The sequence below is a fragment of the mitochondrial genome of Apium graveolens (assembly GCF_009905375.1).
Source record: "Apium graveolens strain L.+W99A mitochondrion, complete genome".
In the NCBI taxonomy this organism is placed as follows: domain Eukaryota; kingdom Viridiplantae; phylum Streptophyta; class Magnoliopsida; order Apiales; family Apiaceae; genus Apium; species Apium graveolens.
In genome coordinates this window covers 124,485-142,865 of record NC_058313.1, presented here as the reverse complement: position 1 = coordinate 142,865, position 18,381 = coordinate 124,485, and the positions used below count along the sequence as shown (strand labels likewise).

Here is an 18,381-nt window from a genome sequence, read left to right as displayed (position 1 = left end):
CCGCAAGCCCTTCAGAAAGAAAGACATAATAAGAAAGGGTTGGTTAAGAACTATTGACTGTAAACCATAGCAGTTACAGTCACTCAATGGGGATGTTCGCCTTTGGAATGAAGATGGATGAACAGGCACTTGAGCCTGGAACTGATGAAATTCGGGAAAAAGATAGAACCGGTCACTATACTGGGGGGGCGAGACATGACCGCGACTTAAGATTCAAGTACCGTTGAAAAGACTAAAGGAACGGGGGAATGACTACCTGTAATAAAGCACAGGCTAATACGAGCCGACCAGAAGAAGCAAGGCTTAGATTACCAGATCCTGGACACAATCTTCCTAGAAATGGAGAGCCCAAGACTTATTTACAAGCCCCTTTTTTTTTTTACTTTTTTTTTCATCAATGCTGGCCCAGTCGAGGCTCGTCCATGCCCAATCCCAATGGAAACCCCTTCGATTTGCCCCTCCCTAGCTCTAGAATCCACCCTCCCCAGTCCCTGAAAGCCCTCCCGGTGGCCTAGCCCTCTTTCTCAACTCGAGTCTTAAGTTCAGCGGCTTTCATCGTTGACGAACACCTGCGCTAATAAGACAAAGAAATGGGGAGTCTATGCCTTGAATGAATCAGTAACAACGGATTAGTGGAATGACAAGAGACGGATAGGGGGGCCTATCAATCATTGGTGGACCTTCCCTTGAACCAGTCGCGGAGCTCTCAACTGAGTTGTTTAGGTTCTTGAATTCCATCTCTAGTTGGGGGTTTCGGTTCGAAGGTTCTAAAATGTGGTGCGGGTTCATCTCTCTCGACCTGTTCAGGTTCAAGGGGGGGGTGATCGAGGGGACCCAGGCTTTAGATCTCTTCTCTATGGCGGGAGATTTCTTTCGTATCCAGAGTGTGTTGGGGAGGCAGGGAAGACGGATTGGGTCGAGAGGCGATGCTTATGCCTCTTCTTTATCGATAGGATTCCCATCATTTGCAGTCTCCGGCGAAGGAGACAAGGGCGAGGCACCGAACATGTTCTATCCTCAACCTCCATCCGTCATTAGTCATCTAAATTCGCCTTTCCTATTCACCAGTACACTGCGCGCTACAACTAGCAGCCCCTTTACTAGTAAGGGAAAACGCTAGCGCGCTAGCTAGCTACTTACACTTAGAAGTTATAGCCCCTACTTCTTCATTTATGGGGTATTTGAAGAAGCCTGCTGAAAAACAGAAGCGCGCAACGGCTGATGAAAAGCCGGCAGCTTGTTAGGAGTAGGTTTTGGCTTGCCCCCCTTTCTATGTTATTAGTAAGATAGGTTTGGAACCCTATACAATACAAGGGGCTTATGCACTCCACTCGTTACCACTAAACGACGAAGCCGGGAGCGGAAGAAGGGACTTGAACCCTCAACCTCAGCCTTGGCAAGGCTATGCTCTACCATTAAGCTATTTCCGCCAGCTACGGTAGTGGCGAAGCACTACTGAGCAATTCACGTATCACTTGATACGGACGACGCCTGTTTTTCCGCCGGACCAAAGTCTTGACCTCCGATCGAGCTACGAACACGAGCGAGTAGGTAGGCGGCTAGGGGGGGGGCTGCCTTTTCAATAAATCTCCGACCGCTCAGTGCCGCTATTGGTGCGAGTTGTAAGGAGTCTTGGTCTCGGGGGCGCCATTTCATTCTCGTAACGGGAATGAGTGCACCGCAAGACCGGACAAGTTGCTCCCTCGCCTCGCAGCGGCGGCATTTGTCTTTTAAGTGAAGTCATTTCCTCATACAGCTCCTCTTATTCTACGAGAATCCAAACCGCAGCTCCACGAGTCTACTCGGAACCGGCCGATTCCTGAGCCATTCGTTCTCCCCTCCATGCGGCGCCTGTGGAACGAGGGACCATCCCCCGAACAACAAAAGACTTTTTCGCTTATTTCGGCAATATGATGATGTATTCCCCCCAGAAAGCATACAGCAATTCTTTGCTGTTGCTGTGAAAACAGGAAGAATTCAAAACGTATGTCGGAATTGGATCCGGATCCTTTTTGGACCGAGCAAAGGGAGCGACTCATTGGCGAATCTATAATACAACCAAAAAACGGTTGGGAATAAAAAATGGAAACGCTGGAAAGTCAATTCAATGAATTGATAGCATCCTTAGCAATTCATGCGAAGATTGGTCGTTGGGGATCTCTAGAAAGCCCGTTTTATGAGATTTCTGAGGATCAGCACGGATGCTTTATTTATCACCAGGTAAAGATGAATACTATATGGTAGCGGCGGGAAATCCTTTGGCCTTGAATCAGGGTCTTCAGGAAGAACAGGTTGTTCCAGTTCGATATCGTCAAGAATTAAAAGTGGAGTCAGATAGAATCTTAGGCATACGGTTACCGACCCGAGCTGAACCATTTAGGTTCATTACAGCTGGGCACTACTGGGCGCTGCTTCCTCAATTCACAATCCGACTTCACTATGAAAGACGAATAATTTCTTATAGAACATCCTGTATACGATATTTGAAGTAAATTCGTTTTCATTGCTTTCATTGCAACTGAAATTATGATCACCTCAACTCCTCGACGCTTTCTTTCTTCGACGTGAGGCGCTCTCCCTTTACTGAAAGCAAGTAATGAATAAAAACAGGAGTAGGTTGTAATAAGAACGGGATTGATTGCACGCACCGGATCACCTCTACTTTCAAGTTCTGCTTCGGGGAGACTTTTGTTCAAATGCCATAATAAATCGAACAAAGCCATAGCTATAGATCAGGGATCGGAATGTAAGTACTTGTAACAATAGTCACCTCCTTCCACAGGTCGAGATAGGGCTCTCTGAGATAGGCTACCATCAAAAGAGCGCAGAACTCAGCTAAAACATTAACGAGAACATAGACTATAACACAAAACTCACTTAGCGAGAGAACATCTGCTTTCTTTCTTGGAATCATGAGTTTGCAATCGAGAGGGAGCTTGCAAAGCTGCTCAATCATAGAGAGGCAAGAAGGGGGAATGGAATAAAGTAGGCTATAGTGACGCTAGGGCCTAGTCGGCTTCAACCATCAAAGCAATTTCGACTCTATTCTATTAGCCATAGGCGTAGGAATGGCGTGCTGAGAGAAGACCCTACTTACTAATTCTTTATGCATGGATGCAGGAAGAGCTAACTGCTTTCTTTGGGATCAGCGCTTAGGGTACAATCTATTTCTTAGAATTCGAACAACCGAGTTTCTTAATAAAGAGAAATTGGGGACATAGTCAACCTCCTACTATAAGAGCGATTCCCTGGGACCGGAAAGGGAAAGATTCAATCTTGAAAGACTGAGCCCCCGGCTAGCAAGATCGGGAGGTTTAGTGTCCTCTTAAGAAGGAATACCCCACTTCTGGGGTCAGCTTCGATCACGAGGAGAGAAGAGCGGACCATTGAAAGTCTCAATTCCTATCCGCCTAAGGCAATTTCAAATCCAACGATTTATTTACCTACGAATCTGCTATTACGCAACTCAACCCTTCTCTGCTGTTGGATGCGCAAAACAACCTATTCCCCTTTCCGACGACTCGGTGGCCTTTGACACGTTACACCTGGTTGCACGTAATCTTGACTTTCGCCTTTCACTCGTGCAGTTGGACTGACTAGTGACTTTGAACCTTGAGACCGAGCCCTTACTCTCACCTTTCGGTTCATTGCAAGGAAAGGCTAAAAAAAAAAGGCAGCTTGAAATGCCAGCCAGCCTCCACTCTTTGCCGATGCTCATTTTATAGAGTGACGCCGGACAATTAGATCTTGCCTCATCGCCTGAAGAAGCCTGCGGTACGGGATCAAGAAACTAACCCGACGGATTCATACTCTTTTTATCTTTTCCGATCCTTGGTGGTGAACCCTCCTCTGGGTCCGCCCGTACCAGCTAACTCGCTTTCCTCCTAAAGAATTGAAGGGTCAAAAGGGCCTACCTGTGCATTTTGCTGACTCTCTATTGACTGCCCCCTAACCCCTAAAAAGAAGAAAATTGTCCAGTCCTGGCGAGGAATAGGCCTCTATCCAGATGAGAGATTGAAGAAGAAAGCGATGTGTGCCCCGCCTTTCCTCGAAAGGTGGTCGCAACGGGCTTTCATGAATCTCATTTGCAAAGTAGAGCCCATTAAAGTGAATAAAGTGAAAGTAAAGGTGCGGAGCCTAAAGAAGTGGGTAGGGGTCAAATTTCCTCTAAACGAGAGTCAGCCGAAGATGAGAGCATTCGTTCATCCTTCAGTTCAAAGCGCCAACAGGATTGGCTACGACAAACGTAAACCATTTCTGACTTCCAAACAAAGTTTGAACGTTCTCTAATAAAATCCCAAGTCTACCCGAAGACTTTTTGGTGGAGTTTTAAATTGTCGGCCTGAAGGACGAGAGTTGGGGAGGAGTACTGCTGCTTAGGCCTACCACCTTCATGCAAGCATTTGAGCTTGCGCAATTAAAGGAGGAGAATAGCCAATGACCGAGCTTGAGATGGAAATAAAGAGAATATTTGAAAGAAATAGATTCTTCCTTTTATCTCCGCAGAAGGCCGGATTGATGCAACTTATCAATCCTTGTGGGAGCAACTACGGTAGCCCCTATGCGATGGCTTTAATACGCCCTCCCTCTTCTAAGTTATAAGGATAAATGCCCATACTATTGAACTGTAGCCCCCTTTACGAGATGAACTCAACAGAGAAGAGGGGAGGAAACTAAATAAATAGCGTAGATAAGGAAGTGGCTATTCTTTTTCATTACTCCGCTGCGCTCGAATAAGCTCTTTGCGCAAGAAAGGGATATGAGATAGATACCATCAATCGGTAAAAAAAAATAGAGTCACTTACTGGTACCCCTGTCACTCTTGTGAAGATGCTTAAATCAAGGCCTTTCTAAAAAAGAAAGAGGTCTGATGTGTCACTAGCCGAGTTAGAGGGCTAACCTTCAATAGACTCTTTCTGCAAGGAAATTACAGAATTTCTTTCTAATTCTAATAAGGAAAATGCATCGAATGCTCTTGTTACAGAATAGGCAGCTGTGAGGGGGGTTAGGATTGGACAAGAAGGGCTTTGCGCCTTAGACGGTCTTGTCTTTATCTTTGTGCGAATCCAGTGCCGGTGTCGAAGGTTTAGCCCAGCCCGGTGAATCAAGCAATTGAATCAGGAAGCGCTGCTAGAAGAGAATACTACATTGCCGCTGCAAGTGCTTGAGAATGAGTTCACGCTCTTCTTGTTACAGTAAGTGCTGCAATTGAATCAGCTCTTGATGCAATAGGAGTTCTTGGTGTAACCGCAGCTGAGTAAATATCAGCCGTGGTTGAATCACTAAGCTGTGGTAGTGCTGGAGTACTCCTATCCGCTGCTGGTGGTAAAAGAAAGAAGACAGAACAGCTATTTCATCAGCTCTGGGACTTGAAGGCAGAGAAGAAGACGGAAAAACAGAAGGGGATATTGGTTTTATAAACTCAAAGGAGGACGGGCATGACAGAGTTTGGCAAGATCCGTCGTTCTAGTAAAACAAATGTAATCATGAAAAAGTGTGTAGTTCAACATGCCTTATAAAACATTAAAGTGTTTTAAGTGTGCAAAAATGTGTCTTTACCAGGTAGTGAAAGTGATGGAAAAACGAATAAGGTCTCGTATGTTGATAGAACCAATATGATGAAATCACCATTGTTATATAACGTACTATCCCCCTCTTTCTATGGTAGCACCAGTATGTTTAGTAGTCTTATGACTAGCATTAAAAGCTCTCCACATATGATGCCAATAAAGAAGGAAGTCCAAAGCCCCTTAGTGGGAAGACCGGGTTTGCTAGATGATAGGTTGAACAAACTGGGTATAACATATCGCTTTTTTCCTCTCCATCGAGATTCATTCATTCTAGAAGAATTGAGGTTACCAAAATCATTGTCGTCTTTGACGTAATTGTTTCAATCTCTAGGTCAATCATCTTATAGATGCCCCTTATCAAGGGACTCCTTGTTACCATATAGCAACTCTGGTCTAGGTTTGCGTAGCATATCGAACAATCAATTTTCAACAAGATCATTGTTGGAGATATTCACTTATCACAAAGGTATGTATGGTCATTTCAGAATTCTTGTCTGCTTAGGCGTAGGTGTTACAATTTGGTATACGTTTACGCCTGGTCTTGAACACGTGGCTCCAGCTAGCATGTTAAGGTCTATAGATGATTATAACACCTTTCTGAACATGGATCGTTGTAATTCTTCATTCAAGAGAATGGGATTCGTTCAAGGCAGCCGCATTTGAGGGCATTCTTCCACTAATAGCAATGAGTGAAATAAGCTTATATGGAATCGGCAGGTATGTGTCACGCACGATAGTTCGATTGGGAAGGTACCTGAGGTTAGCCAAATCACTATCTTCTTTTCTTGAATGAATAGATCAGGGTATTTGACTAAGTAAGGAAGTAGCACCGGCGGCAGTTAACTAATAGGGCTTTTCCCTCTTTATAGGGCTTACCTCTTTGTTCCTTTGAGAGTCATCAGAGAATGGGAGGTACTAATACCGGAACTCGTGTCTTATGCTTCTTGTTTTCCTATACTAAGGTGTCCTCTCTTACCTGGCTTATTAGCTCCCAAGACTTCACTGCAGGTCTAGCTCATTTTTATGTAAATGAGCATTGATCCCCTACTGTGACATATGATGGTGTACCTAGACTTGGTGGTGAGCTACCTTCTTTCATACTGTCAGTGAGGGTAAACATACTGGATTAAGAGATCCAAGGAAATAGAGCGACTTTCCATAACAACAATACCGCACTATCGCATTATATACGCCATTTAGCGACAAAGCCTTTGCTCTAATGCCTCGTTACGTATATCGCTAGCGATAGGTTTTACATCTCGCCTAGCCTCATCTCTTGAGCCTAGTGGGCGCTGCACAAGTAACCGCCGTTCTCTTATCCGCTTGAATAGAGAGAATATCCCAGCTAGAATAGAAAGATATATAGGATAGACTAGGGAATGATTGGCCTTAGCGATTCTTAGCTATGAACAACTCCTTCTTCCTCCCCTAGACCTATTGAAGTTGCCTACCCTTTATGACTTTATGATAAGGCTCACTCGCTACCCTAAGCCCTACAGTTCCTTCGCTTACCGCCTAATCTTAATCTATTGCCCTGCCTCCAAGAGAATCAATGGCACCAACCGATTCAATGGCAGCTAGTTCCAGGGAAGCTGCTTCAATGGAAGTTGGATTGCCCTCCTTTGAGTGTGAGTTCAATTGGATGAATCTGTCAAGTAAAGGTCAACGTACGTAGCAGCAAGCATGGTGCATTGCCTATTTCTCGCTCGGGAGCCAAAACAAAACGAACACGCCTGCTACCTACTGTACTGGACCCTCGACCAGGCATTCTACCTTTGTCGAATCGGAACCAATACCACTGCGCTCGAACAGTTGAGCGGCCGCCGGCCAGCAACTTCCGTGCACAGATATAGATTCATTCTTCATACCTGGTCCAGCCTCACAACCCTTCGCGGGTTGGTAAGAAGTCAGTCTTGTTTGGTAAGACGGAATTAGGCAAAGAAAAAAGAGTGCTCGGCCGGAACAACGGCCAACAAAGACCGTAATTACATAGATAACTGCTCCTCACCTTCTCCGTCTTTAAGGCGAACCGTATGGCGGCTGGAAAGAAAGACGACCTCGCCTTCTCGTAGATGGTGTCAGTGAGAGCCATTTTAGTATCCCCCGTTGACCTTCTTTTGTAGATAGAATCTTCAATGAGTGGAAACAAGCAACCTTACGTTTTCTTCGCTTGCTCTGCAGTACGAGCCTCATACAGAGCCGCGCCCCTTTCATATGATGAGAAGAAGAGGGGCTGAAGGCGGCTTTGCTATCTAAGCGAAGGGGCCGCCCTCTTTTCCGCACCAATCCTTATTTACTACTACATATTTTTTGGGGTGTATAGCTCAGTTGGTAGAGCATTGGGCTTTTAACCTAATGGTCGCAGGTTCAAGTCCTGCTATACCCAAACCTACCTTACTATACTATGAGTAAGGATGCGTAGTAGCGTTCAAAGATCGCTCTTTGGCCTTTCCTTTAGACGCGCTTCGGCGGCGGATAGCAGCATGGGCAAAGCACTCTGCTGCGGCGAGCAGCCGGTTCTTATTGCATTCATCAAGATAGTCTTTCTCGCTCCTGAACTCTGCGGCGAGTTCAGCCACCACCCCCGGGCCTGAGCTCTGCTCGAGCGTAGTCAGCCAGCTTCGTGACTTTGCTTGGCTTCCAGCGTTGCAAAGGGATAACCTTTCAATATCTAGGCGCCCTAGAAGGAGGGGTCCCGCGGGCTTCTTCCCCGAAGGTCAAGCCGTAGTCCCTGTCCCTGGGAGAAGTGGAAGGAGTTAGGAGGAGGGAGCGCCCTTTGCCCTAATAACTAATAAATAGGCGGCTTCGCCCCCAAGTCGTCAATAAAATAGATAAAATATGTGATCATGACAGTACACTGATGCATAGGTCTTGTCTTCTTTACGGCCTTTTGATCATGATGCATCATGAACGCGCCAATATGTGATCGGGGTGAGCGGTGGTTAGATATAGGGGCGGCTTTGCCGGCTTGGATTGGAAGGAAGGGCTTCGCTTTCCGATCGCTTTTTGAGGTCGGTTTGGATGAGCGTGGGCAAGTTCGGGATTCGCTATCGCTCCGCTGCTTCGCGTTTAGAAAGCCGTATTTTTTTATCCCGAAGGGGGCATGCTGCAAAAGCGTAGGTGAGTGATAAGCGTAGGAGGCGTGCCCGAAGGGCAGCGGCAGCAGTGTGGTTCCAGGTGCCCGTCGCTAGATTGAGATCTGCAGGGCGGCGGGGACTTCGACTGCCTTGTATCAGGTGAAGAGAAGGGGGTGGTAGGCTTAGTAGGGCTCGAACCTACAATATAACCGTTATGAGCGGTACGTTTCAACCAATTAAACTATAAGCCCCTACGGATCTCTACATGCAATTCGCTCGCTTCGGGAAGAGCGGACGGAAAGAGGAGGCCTTTGCTCTATCTGCTTCTTCCTCTTCCCAGGAATGAACAATTGGATAAAAAAAAAAGTTTTTTTTTTATTATTGTTTCTAGAATATTATTATTCTATATTATTATATATAAAATGATAAAAATAGAATAGAATTAAGTTCTATTAGCCCTTTCGCGACTCAAACTGCCGGTACGCTTTCCGGCTCGCAATGGCTCAAACGGGCGGGGGCTCTCTATTTGCTTGCAATGCCGGTTCTTCGCCTTTAGTTAGAAGTAGAAGTAGAGGGCGCCATTTGCCCCACACTTCATAAAAAGTAGAAGTGATCAAGGGGTAGTAACTCATATCACGGGAGGAAACTTTGCGCAGAGTTCCATTACTATTAATGGGTGGCTCCGCGATTTCTTATGGGCACAGGCATCCCAAGTAATTAAATCTTATGGTTCTTCATTATCTGCATATGGGCTTTTCTTCCTAGGTGCCCATTTTGTATGGGCCTTTAGTTTAATGTTTCTATTCAGTGGACGTGGTTATTGGCAAGAACTTATTGAATCCATCGTTTGGGCTCATAATAAATTAAAAGTTGCTCCTGCTACTCAGCCGAGAGCCTTAAGCATTGTACAAGGACGTGCTTTAACCTATGGAGTCCTATTCTTGCGATATAACGCTAAATATTAGCCATAGAATGGATTTGGGCTTTGGATTCAAAATCCTGGAAAAAATATATCATAGGAGCTAGCCTTAGGGGCCCATTCCTAAAGCCATGAGGGTTGGTCAGAAAAAACGTTATCATAGACTATATGGAGGAGTGAGGAAAGGAAAGGGCTTCCATGACAATGAGGTCATTCTTGCATGGGCTTGCTTTGATGATGGGTAGGCATCTTCCTTCTTTAACCCTTTTAGTATAGCTTGAACTCGTCCAAAGCGCTCAAGATGGTCGAAAAAAGTAGCAGCTTTCACGTATGGTAATTTCCGCCGATCTAATTTATTAAACAAGGCCCCAAGTACATGAACTATTATAGCTTCCAGTGTATATTGACCTAACACATTTAGAATACTTAAAGCCTTATCAGTTAGACCCATTTTCTTCTGCTTTAGATAATCTTTTGCTGTAATCTTACTTGGATTAAGTATCTAACCATTGCTGGATATTTCTCAAAAGCCTTAGTCTCTTTTCCTTCAAACTCCCTTGTATAACTTTCGATTTGAATCTGTAATTCATAGAAATGAAATCTTTATCCGTTTTACAATCATAATAACCATCTTTTAACATTTTTAAAAAAATTCTTATTATGAGCCTTAGTTTTCCATTTTTTAGATTTCATATGCATCTCCACTTTATTTAGGAATATATTCATGAACTTGTCATACATTAAACATCTTACAGCATCCTTATCTTTCATCTCACTACTCTTTTTACCCATTTCTATACTGGTCTCTTCTTTTATCCCATCATGTAGCTGGAAATAAGCCAGTAAAAGACAACTAGAAGCAAGTGGGGGTACGTAAACGAGGACGGATCACAGTGTTTTTGTACTGGTCAGCTTTGAGGTGTCGAGTGAGGGATTGTTCTATCTCTTATGAAAGGGGCCTTGGTGCCTTATTATTAGAGAAAGGGGAGTACTATCTGACGCTTCGCTCGATTATTGGCCTATTCCGCTCGATTATTGTCCTATTACGCTCGATTATTGCGCCCTTTTCTTTACTTTTCTTTAGGGCCGGGGACGGGGTTAAGACGCGTGGCGATACCACGATTTAGGGCCGGGGACGGGGTTAAGACGCGTGGCGATACCCGCGAAAAACAAAACTTCAACTATTGATATAATTTTAGTTGGTGGAAAGAGTTAAGGGCCTCCAACGCCTATAAATAGAAGCTTCTTTCAGTCTCTATTAGGCACAAAGCAAAGGGCACTTAGTAGAAGAAAGTAAGTAGCCATGGATCCCAATGGAGGAATTGACAGACTTTCTATTATTTCAAATGAAATCGCACAAGTGGAGGCAGCAAAGCTCTACTGGGAGCACAGGCTAGCACTTTTCTGGGAGCATCTGCCTGCTATCGATCCTGAGATGATAGCAGACGCTATGCAACAAATAAGGGACCGCATTCGCGGTCTGGAAGACCGGAGGAGGGCGCTGGTACAAGAGCAGCAAGCACTTATTGTGCAAGCTGCGATAAATCGTGCCAACGGCGGGGGAGACTAGAGGAGTCCGTCGACTCTAGAAGGTTTAAATAAGTGTCTGTAGACGCACAAAGTAGTTTATTTTCATGTCATGTATGGTGGTTCTTTGTCTTTTTTTAGTAGAGATCTACTCCGATGCTTACTGGAGATAGACTCCTATTTATGCTAACTATCTTTGTTTGGTTTTCTTTTTTATGTTTGCATGTATGGGAACCCTAGTTTAAAATGTTTACTACTTATGCTTTTAGAATAATAAAGACTTTTTCGTATAAATGAAAATGAAGTTCTTTCCTTTTATTCTTTCTATAGTGGAGATAGTAGCACGTAATTACAGACATATTATTAAAGTGGTAAGAACGGGTTTCGTTCTAGTGCCCGAAAAGAAGATTCCAAAGCTTTTCCGTTACAGAACCGTACGTGAGATTTTCATCTCATACGGTTCCTCCCTTATGTGCATAATGAAAAGCAAATAATATATAGAATCTAAATAATAAGCTTTAAGCCTTAGATCTCTTTCTCGTTCGAGGTGGGAGTAGGCAGTTCTCTAGAACTGGATGTTGAATTATCAAAAAGATGATAGGAAGAAAAACCTGCTACTAGTTTTTTTTGGTACTTGGGAATCGAATTTGAAAGCAATGTCTTTAACTCTTTCATCTATCGTTGCTCGCATATCAATTGCATCGGAGTAGTTTTTAGCTCGCAAGAGGGTCCTCTTGGCAATCTTAATGTCTCCTTTCCTTTGGTCTCCATGGAGAGTGCTTTACATTCTCTTCAATGGTGTAGAGAGGCACAACAAAACCATTCTTGTCAATCACAAGTAGAGTGCACCTGATGCTTGTGAGTGACACAGATAAGTGCACGTCCAATTAAGAATTAAGAATTTCTTAGAATTCATTATTTAAAATAAGCCTTGCCCTCTAGTTGATAAGGCGATCTCTCTCTAAAATGAGTTTGGCAAATCGACCGAAAAATAGAATGAATGATCACAGTGTCTTAGCACCTTTTCTTTACTCGGGAAGAAGGCGAGTAGTTAATATCTTAAATAAGTGTGTTTCTAACGAATGCTAAACCGGCCTGGCGTTGCTTGATTTGATTAATAGGAAAGAGGGGAGTTGGAAGAATCCGTTTTTATGAAGAATTCGCCATGCGGGATAGAAACCTAATCCTAATAGGAAAAAACCCATCACTGAACAATCATAGGAATAGAAGAAATGGGTTAAGACCAAATGACAAAACTCTCTATGAGTTGGGCTACATAAAAGATCCTATTCTAAAATGGATGTAGGCTTAACTAAAGCCCAATGCAGGTTGAACTCTATGCTATGGAATCTAAGCCTCACTACCCTCTTAGGGTGTTACAAGTCATTTTTGGCCTAATGCAAGGCCCCATCTAGATTCAGCTTAGGGCTTTATGAGAGATTGATTGATGGACCTAAGCTAAACTTAGAAGATTGAACCTAAACCAAAGCCTATAGACTGAATTAGGAGAGCAGAGGTTTAATCCAAGACCAATAAAGCAAGCCCAAATCCATGCAAGAAGGCCCGTTGATCTATCCAAATTAAAAGCCCGTCAAAGGTGGCTCCTCACATGAAATCATGCAAAGGATCCGAGCCCTTCACATAAAAACGATGTTCCAGCGGTCTCTACCCAAGTAGCTTTGGTCCATGATAAAATGCGTCAGGGTTCAACAGTTGTTGTGGGGTTCTTATTTTACATCCCGCCCCCGATACATGGTATCTCCGTATTGTAAGGATATGAGATTAGAATCATACTTCTGCAGTCACAGCAAGAGCGATAGGGACTATTGGTATAACTTATACTGGAGGGCTAAACGCTATGTAGAGGAGACCGATCAAGGATCATTTCGTTGCATAAGCTTTTTATTGGCTTTTAATGCATGTTCTTCTATCTTGAATACCTGATTGTAGTTCGAAAGAGAATACGATAGTGGAAGAATACGGGCTTTGATCCGAAGAAGCTCATGCTACAGTTTGAGGCTTCGATAGCCTAGATCGCGCAAATGGGGCAGAGATCCTTCCTAGGCCTTATAGTGGGATATCAGCCCAGCCATTGGAACGAAATTAGCTACTTCAGAAGAAGATCAAGAAAAGGTTGCTTGCTGTTACCATTAAGTATGCAAAAAACTCCGCAATCTTACTCGAAAGACGCGCTAAAACGTTTGTTTTTTCCTCTTTCTTAATTAATGCGAAGAAAGAAAGTTTCGGTAGACTGGGCTTCTATATACAGTTGCATAACTAGAACGAAGCACGATAAGCTGACAGCTACACCGGCAATGCCCAAAGCTCCTTGGACTATTTAACTACCGATTGATCCACTACTGGGATGGATTCTTCTTTCACTACTTACTGACGGACTTACATCCAGGGAGTGAATTATCTAGGTTAGGTATCCTGGTGGATCCTGGTAGACCGGTTGGTGTTCATCAGTCAGTTTGCTTCTTTCTTTGACTGACGTAATTGATTCGCCGTTCCTTCCGATTCGGATGGAGATGCGGAATCTTCTTCTCTAGCTACAGCTACCCTATGAGATCGCTTGCACAAGCTTTGGATTAAACAAGATCGGCCATAGAATCGAAGAAAAGAATGGGGACATAGCGAGAGAGTTGAAAACCTGATGAAGCGAGATGAAGCAGGGCCTAGCGATAGGGCTAAGAAGAAACTGAATACTGATGAGCAGTGCATCAAAGTCACGCTGCCAGACGGTACTACCTTCTACAGCAACTAGCAATTACAGAACGAGGCCTCTGGTGAGGGTTTTAAAACTGCCGGTGTCGTTAAAGCGCAGTAACGAGAAGTTTTTAGATAACAAGATATCCGATACGTAAGATTTCAAGTAAGCACAATTAGCCGTAGAATAGAACTCTGATCGTAGAGCACTGAACGCTACTACGCTTGCTCGATTTGACCCCATAAGCGGGATCACCACCCAATAGCATGTTGCCGCCAGAAGCAGAACCCCGTATTTCTTCTAGAGAATCTCCTAATTGGCCCAGAGCAAATTCTTTAACCAGAAAAAATTACTGTAAATAAGCTCATCCTAGGCATAAGCTCTACTTTCTCTCTCTTGTGGTTGCATCTTGTCTAGCAGGTGAGGAAAGCCTCTTTTAAAATATTATATAACCAGGGGTCCCCCTTATAGAGTAATAGCCGGCCCATCTCTATGGTCTGGAAGGAGTAGTTTTCCAGTATTTACATAGAGTGTGTTGTTTCTATACTATATTAGGTTGTTGGGCCAACGTGGAGTATTCTAGAACTTCTCCACCGTTGTAAAATCCTAAATCCATAGAGTGCTCCCTCGCTTTATATTATGGAAAAGGCGCATAAATTCTATTTTTTCCTATTCTCAACATTAAGATGTTGCGCCCCTATCAATGTGAATTGATAAATCCAATTTAGGGAAACGGAAATTCCTATTAGATATATATAATACTGAGTCAACAGGAGAACTACCCCTATTCCGACTTTGAACAGGCTTCTTTCTTTCTTTCTAGCCTGTTCGTTTTGGCCTCACTCTTTCATGGGGGGACCCCGATTAAAAAAAAAGAACCTATAGGAAAACAAAGGGGCAACCTCTAGGGTTTTACAGTTCATGGCCTGTGTTCACACTCACGCATCATATGCGGGTGTGGTATGCAGCATGGAGGGTACGCCCTGGGGTGAAGTTCTTTGATTATGCTCTACTGGGCGATTACATTGTCATCGCGGATCCAGTAGTCGCGAAGTCATATCTTGAGGTTATGGAGGGATGTAAGGTGACCATATCAAAAGAAAAGTCCCTCATCTCTAACGTGAGTGCTCTAGAATTTGCTAAAAGATTTATGGTCTATTCTATAAGGTTACACTTTACTTTAGTCCTGTGTCCCTTCGGGTTCTCCGTACTCTCTCTTCTGGAGTTTCCACTTTCCTGTTTTCGGAACTGCGAGTAAATTTGCTGTGTTTGTACAGGTTACGCGGCGGATCTTATAAGGTCTACTCACGTCAAGGTCTTCCGGCATCTAAATGTTGGAAGCGCCATTATCTCTTAATGTTTTCGCCGACTGGCATACTTCCTTTACCATTTAACCTCTATATATATAGAAGGTATAGTGTATATAGCTGTTGATTACTTATTCCGGGTACGGACTTTGCCTAGTTTTAACTCCTCGTTCTTAGCCCGTTCACGAGCCATACCCATGACTCGCTCACTACAAAGGTAGACTCACTCTAAAGATCCTTGTTAGCTCCTTTAAGTAAGGTAAAATCCGGACAGATCTCTCAATCGTCGAGGGCTTAGTCCCATCCACCTTGCCCTTGATCGAAACTTCTCTCTCTCAACTTGAATGCTCTAAGACAAAGCAGTCCTAGCAGCTTTCCGCCATCCCCGAAGTCGTTACCTTAACCGCAAGGAGGGGAGGTCAAATGGGCAGTTAATAGCGATGGCTTCATCCACTCCTACTATGTGTATGGAAGTAGGTAGCCTGTTCAGGAAAGATAGATGGCTTCTTGTCTTGTAAGAAGATGATCTTGTCCTAAACGAAAGGGTAGAACCAGGTTCACCTCTATTTAATGAACCAAGCAAAAAAAGTAGTAAGGTAGCGGTTCTTTCTTTTGAAACAAAGCAGGCGAATAAGTCTATGTTATATTGGAAGATCATTATGTTCCGGCCGGTGCCAAGGAAGCGAAGAATGGTATTTCATAGTCTTACTCAGAGCGGGCACTATCCGCATTGTCATAATCTCTCAGGGACTAGCCTTTTATTTTTTAAATTCTATATTTTTTAAATTCTATTTTGCTTCTATGATGTCTTTAACTTTATGCTATCATTTTAAAGCTTCACGAAGAGTGTTAGCCCAATAGTGCATTTTAGGTCAATCCCGAGCCACACCTTAGGCCGCTATCTCCCGACTGAACTATTGGTGGGAGTAAAGACTGCTCTTTCAAACTTCATCCAGTTAATCTATCTCTGTCAGTCTTTGCAGACTTCCTTACTTATTATCCTCTAACTAAGACAGGAAGAACAGCTATCACTAGGACAGAAAGTCGGCACGCATGCTTGGCACGCTTTATATGCTCCGATCTGGGAAGATGAAGAAATTGTTCGCGAAACAAGACTCATTGGCCGGCCTGGCCTTCCCTAATTTTGGTAAAAGGCGGATTCAGTTGTCAACTGTCCCTATCGGAAATAGGATTTGACTACGGCGGATTCGAGCCATAGCACATGGTTTCATCAATGGTTGTTGAAGGACTATTATGACCTCACTTAGAATTTCGTAAATAAAAAAATAGATTCGTCTTACCGGGTGTGATTGCTGCGAAGAAGAAGCTCCTTGTATAATTGCGTAAGAGAATAAAAAGAATCTTACGCCCAACAACTCCCATGCCTTTCTTGGCCCAACCGGCTGGCGATTTCCGACAAGTCTTTATGCATTTTTAGAGCAAGAAGCGGAACTACAAGAAAGCTTTCTTTATGGATAACCAATTCATTTTCAAATATAGTTGGGAGACTTTACCCAAGAAATGGGTAAAAAAAATGGAAAGATCGGAACATGGGAATAGATCTGATACCAATACGGACTACCCATTTCCGTTGTTGTGCTTTCTTAAATTGCATACCTATACAAGGGTTCAAGTTTTGATCGATATTTGCGGAGTTGATCATCCCTCTCGAAAACGCAGATTTGAAGTGGTCTATAATTTACTGAGTACTCGGTATAACTCACGCATTCGTGTACAAACCAGTGCAGACGAAGTAACACGAATATCTCCGGTAGTCAGTCTATTTTCATCAGCCGGCCGGTGGGAGCGAGAAGTTTGGGATATGTTTGGTGTTTCTTCCATCAATCATCCGGATCTACGCCGTATATCAACAGATTATGGTTTCGAGGGTCATCCATTACGAAAAGACCTTCCTCTGAGTGGATATGTGGAAGTACGCTATGATGATCCAGAGAAACGTGTGGTTTCTGAACCCATTGAGATGACCCAAGAATTTCGCTATTTCGATTCTGCGAGTCCTTGGGAACAGCGTAGCGACGGATAATAAAGAATCAGAATAGGTCCAAGTCCAGGGGACAAATTAATAGGAAATGCTATTTGGCTTCGTAAGAATAAGAATGAACTTCTATGAAATGAAAGAGTTTAACGGGAATTGTCTTGATCGTCGGATATCATTGATAAAAAAATAGGAAGAAAGTGTTCTCGAACGATTTCCTGCAATTCCTCCCAGTATGGAATGAGTAAAGAATCAAGCTACAAGTTTCGATCTATACGAAACGCACTTGTTTTTTTGATTTCGGTTTCATTGATAGCAGAATATCCTGACTCTATAGGGGCGCTAGCGCTTGACTAATAGAATCTCAAAGGGGCCTGAATGAAACTTAACTTAATAGGCTGCTACTCTAGGCTCGCTTCTTCAAGCTCCGCCCCTTATTGAAAAATTGAAAACGGCCTAGCTAACGAGCAATCTTTCTAAAGTGCTAACGCGCCTTATATTAGAATCTTAGTAAAGCAACCTTTCGCGCTAGGCGCTCACGTTTTTTGTCTGGATGGAAGCAGGCGGCAGGGCTTGCTTAACCGGATACACGGAATTGGGATCTCTGTCGCATGCAAATCTTTCTATCGGGAAAGCCTCGCTTATTCAAAGGGCTAATTCTTTATGACCCTTTTTGCTCATAAGTAAGCATTGGTAGGAGCGGCGGATGATGATTTTGAGATTAAAAAAAAGACCAAATTCCAAAAGAAGAAATAAATGGCAAGATCCATTGAGATCGATTCAAATTGGGCATACAGAATCTTTTTCATTTTATGAGACTATATGCATGCAAGATGTATTGGGGGTTCAAAAAGAATCCTTTTCTTTACAGTCGTATCTACTGTGATAAGAAAGCGCTCTTAGTTCAGTTCGGTAGAGCGTGGGTCTCCAAAACCTGATGTCGTAGGTTCAAATCCTACAGAGCGTGATTCCGTTCTTGTTAGGTCTAATTACAATGAAAGAACTTCACTAACTTGAACAGCAACCTTCATTTTACTTCCTGCGGGTTCAAGAAAGGAGGAAGTCAATAAAAAAAAAGAGATGTTAATTAATCAAAGGTCCAACTGATCGCCGCGTCTGTATTGTAAATATGCAGTTACGAATAATCCAAAAAGGAATAGGAATTAGACCTAACACGATTCCAAATAAAATATAAAAACTTCAATCATTTCAATTTGTTTGAAAGGATAAAAAAGAAAACTACGACTAGTCAGGAATTGCGAAGAAACATCGTAA

At 43.4% G+C, this 18,381-nt stretch overlaps 4 protein-coding genes and 4 non-coding genes across 8 annotated transcripts; 5 read left to right on the top strand and 3 right to left on the bottom strand.

Annotated features, from left to right (window-relative positions):
• The first annotated feature begins 772 nt into the window (after positions 1-772).
• orf115c (hypothetical protein) lies at positions 773-1,120 on the top strand. Its single transcript has one exon. The coding sequence runs from the start codon at positions 773-775 to the stop codon at positions 1,118-1,120; it is 348 nt and encodes a 115-aa protein (YP_010185145.1).
• Positions 1,121-1,358: 238 nt separating this feature from the next.
• On the bottom strand, positions 1,359-1,430 carry tRNA-Gly. Its single transcript has one exon. It is a non-coding gene; the product is annotated as a tRNA-Gly (tRNA).
• Positions 1,431-2,354: 924 nt separating this feature from the next.
• Positions 2,355-2,723, bottom strand: orf122c (hypothetical protein). The gene has a single exon. The coding sequence runs from the start codon at positions 2,721-2,723 to the stop codon at positions 2,355-2,357; it is 369 nt and encodes a 122-aa protein (YP_010185144.1).
• A 5,160-nt stretch (positions 2,724-7,883) lies between these two features.
• On the top strand, positions 7,884-7,956 carry tRNA-Lys. The gene has a single exon. It is a non-coding gene; the product is annotated as a tRNA-Lys (tRNA).
• Positions 7,957-8,816: 860 nt separating this feature from the next.
• tRNA-Met lies at positions 8,817-8,898 on the bottom strand. Its single transcript has one exon. It is a non-coding gene; the product is annotated as a tRNA-Met (tRNA).
• A 5,854-nt stretch (positions 8,899-14,752) lies between these two features.
• Positions 14,753-15,061, top strand: orf102a (hypothetical protein). The gene has a single exon. It carries the CDS (start codon positions 14,753-14,755, stop codon positions 15,059-15,061), a length of 309 nt encoding a protein of 102 aa, YP_010185143.1.
• A 1,520-nt stretch (positions 15,062-16,581) lies between these two features.
• On the top strand, positions 16,582-17,154 carry nad9 (NADH dehydrogenase subunit 9). Its single transcript has one exon. The coding sequence runs from the start codon at positions 16,582-16,584 to the stop codon at positions 17,152-17,154; it is 573 nt and encodes a 190-aa protein (YP_010185142.1).
• An 845-nt stretch (positions 17,155-17,999) lies between these two features.
• tRNA-Trp lies at positions 18,000-18,073 on the top strand. Its single transcript has one exon. It is a non-coding gene; the product is annotated as a tRNA-Trp (tRNA).
• The last annotated feature ends 308 nt before the right edge of the window (positions 18,074-18,381 follow it).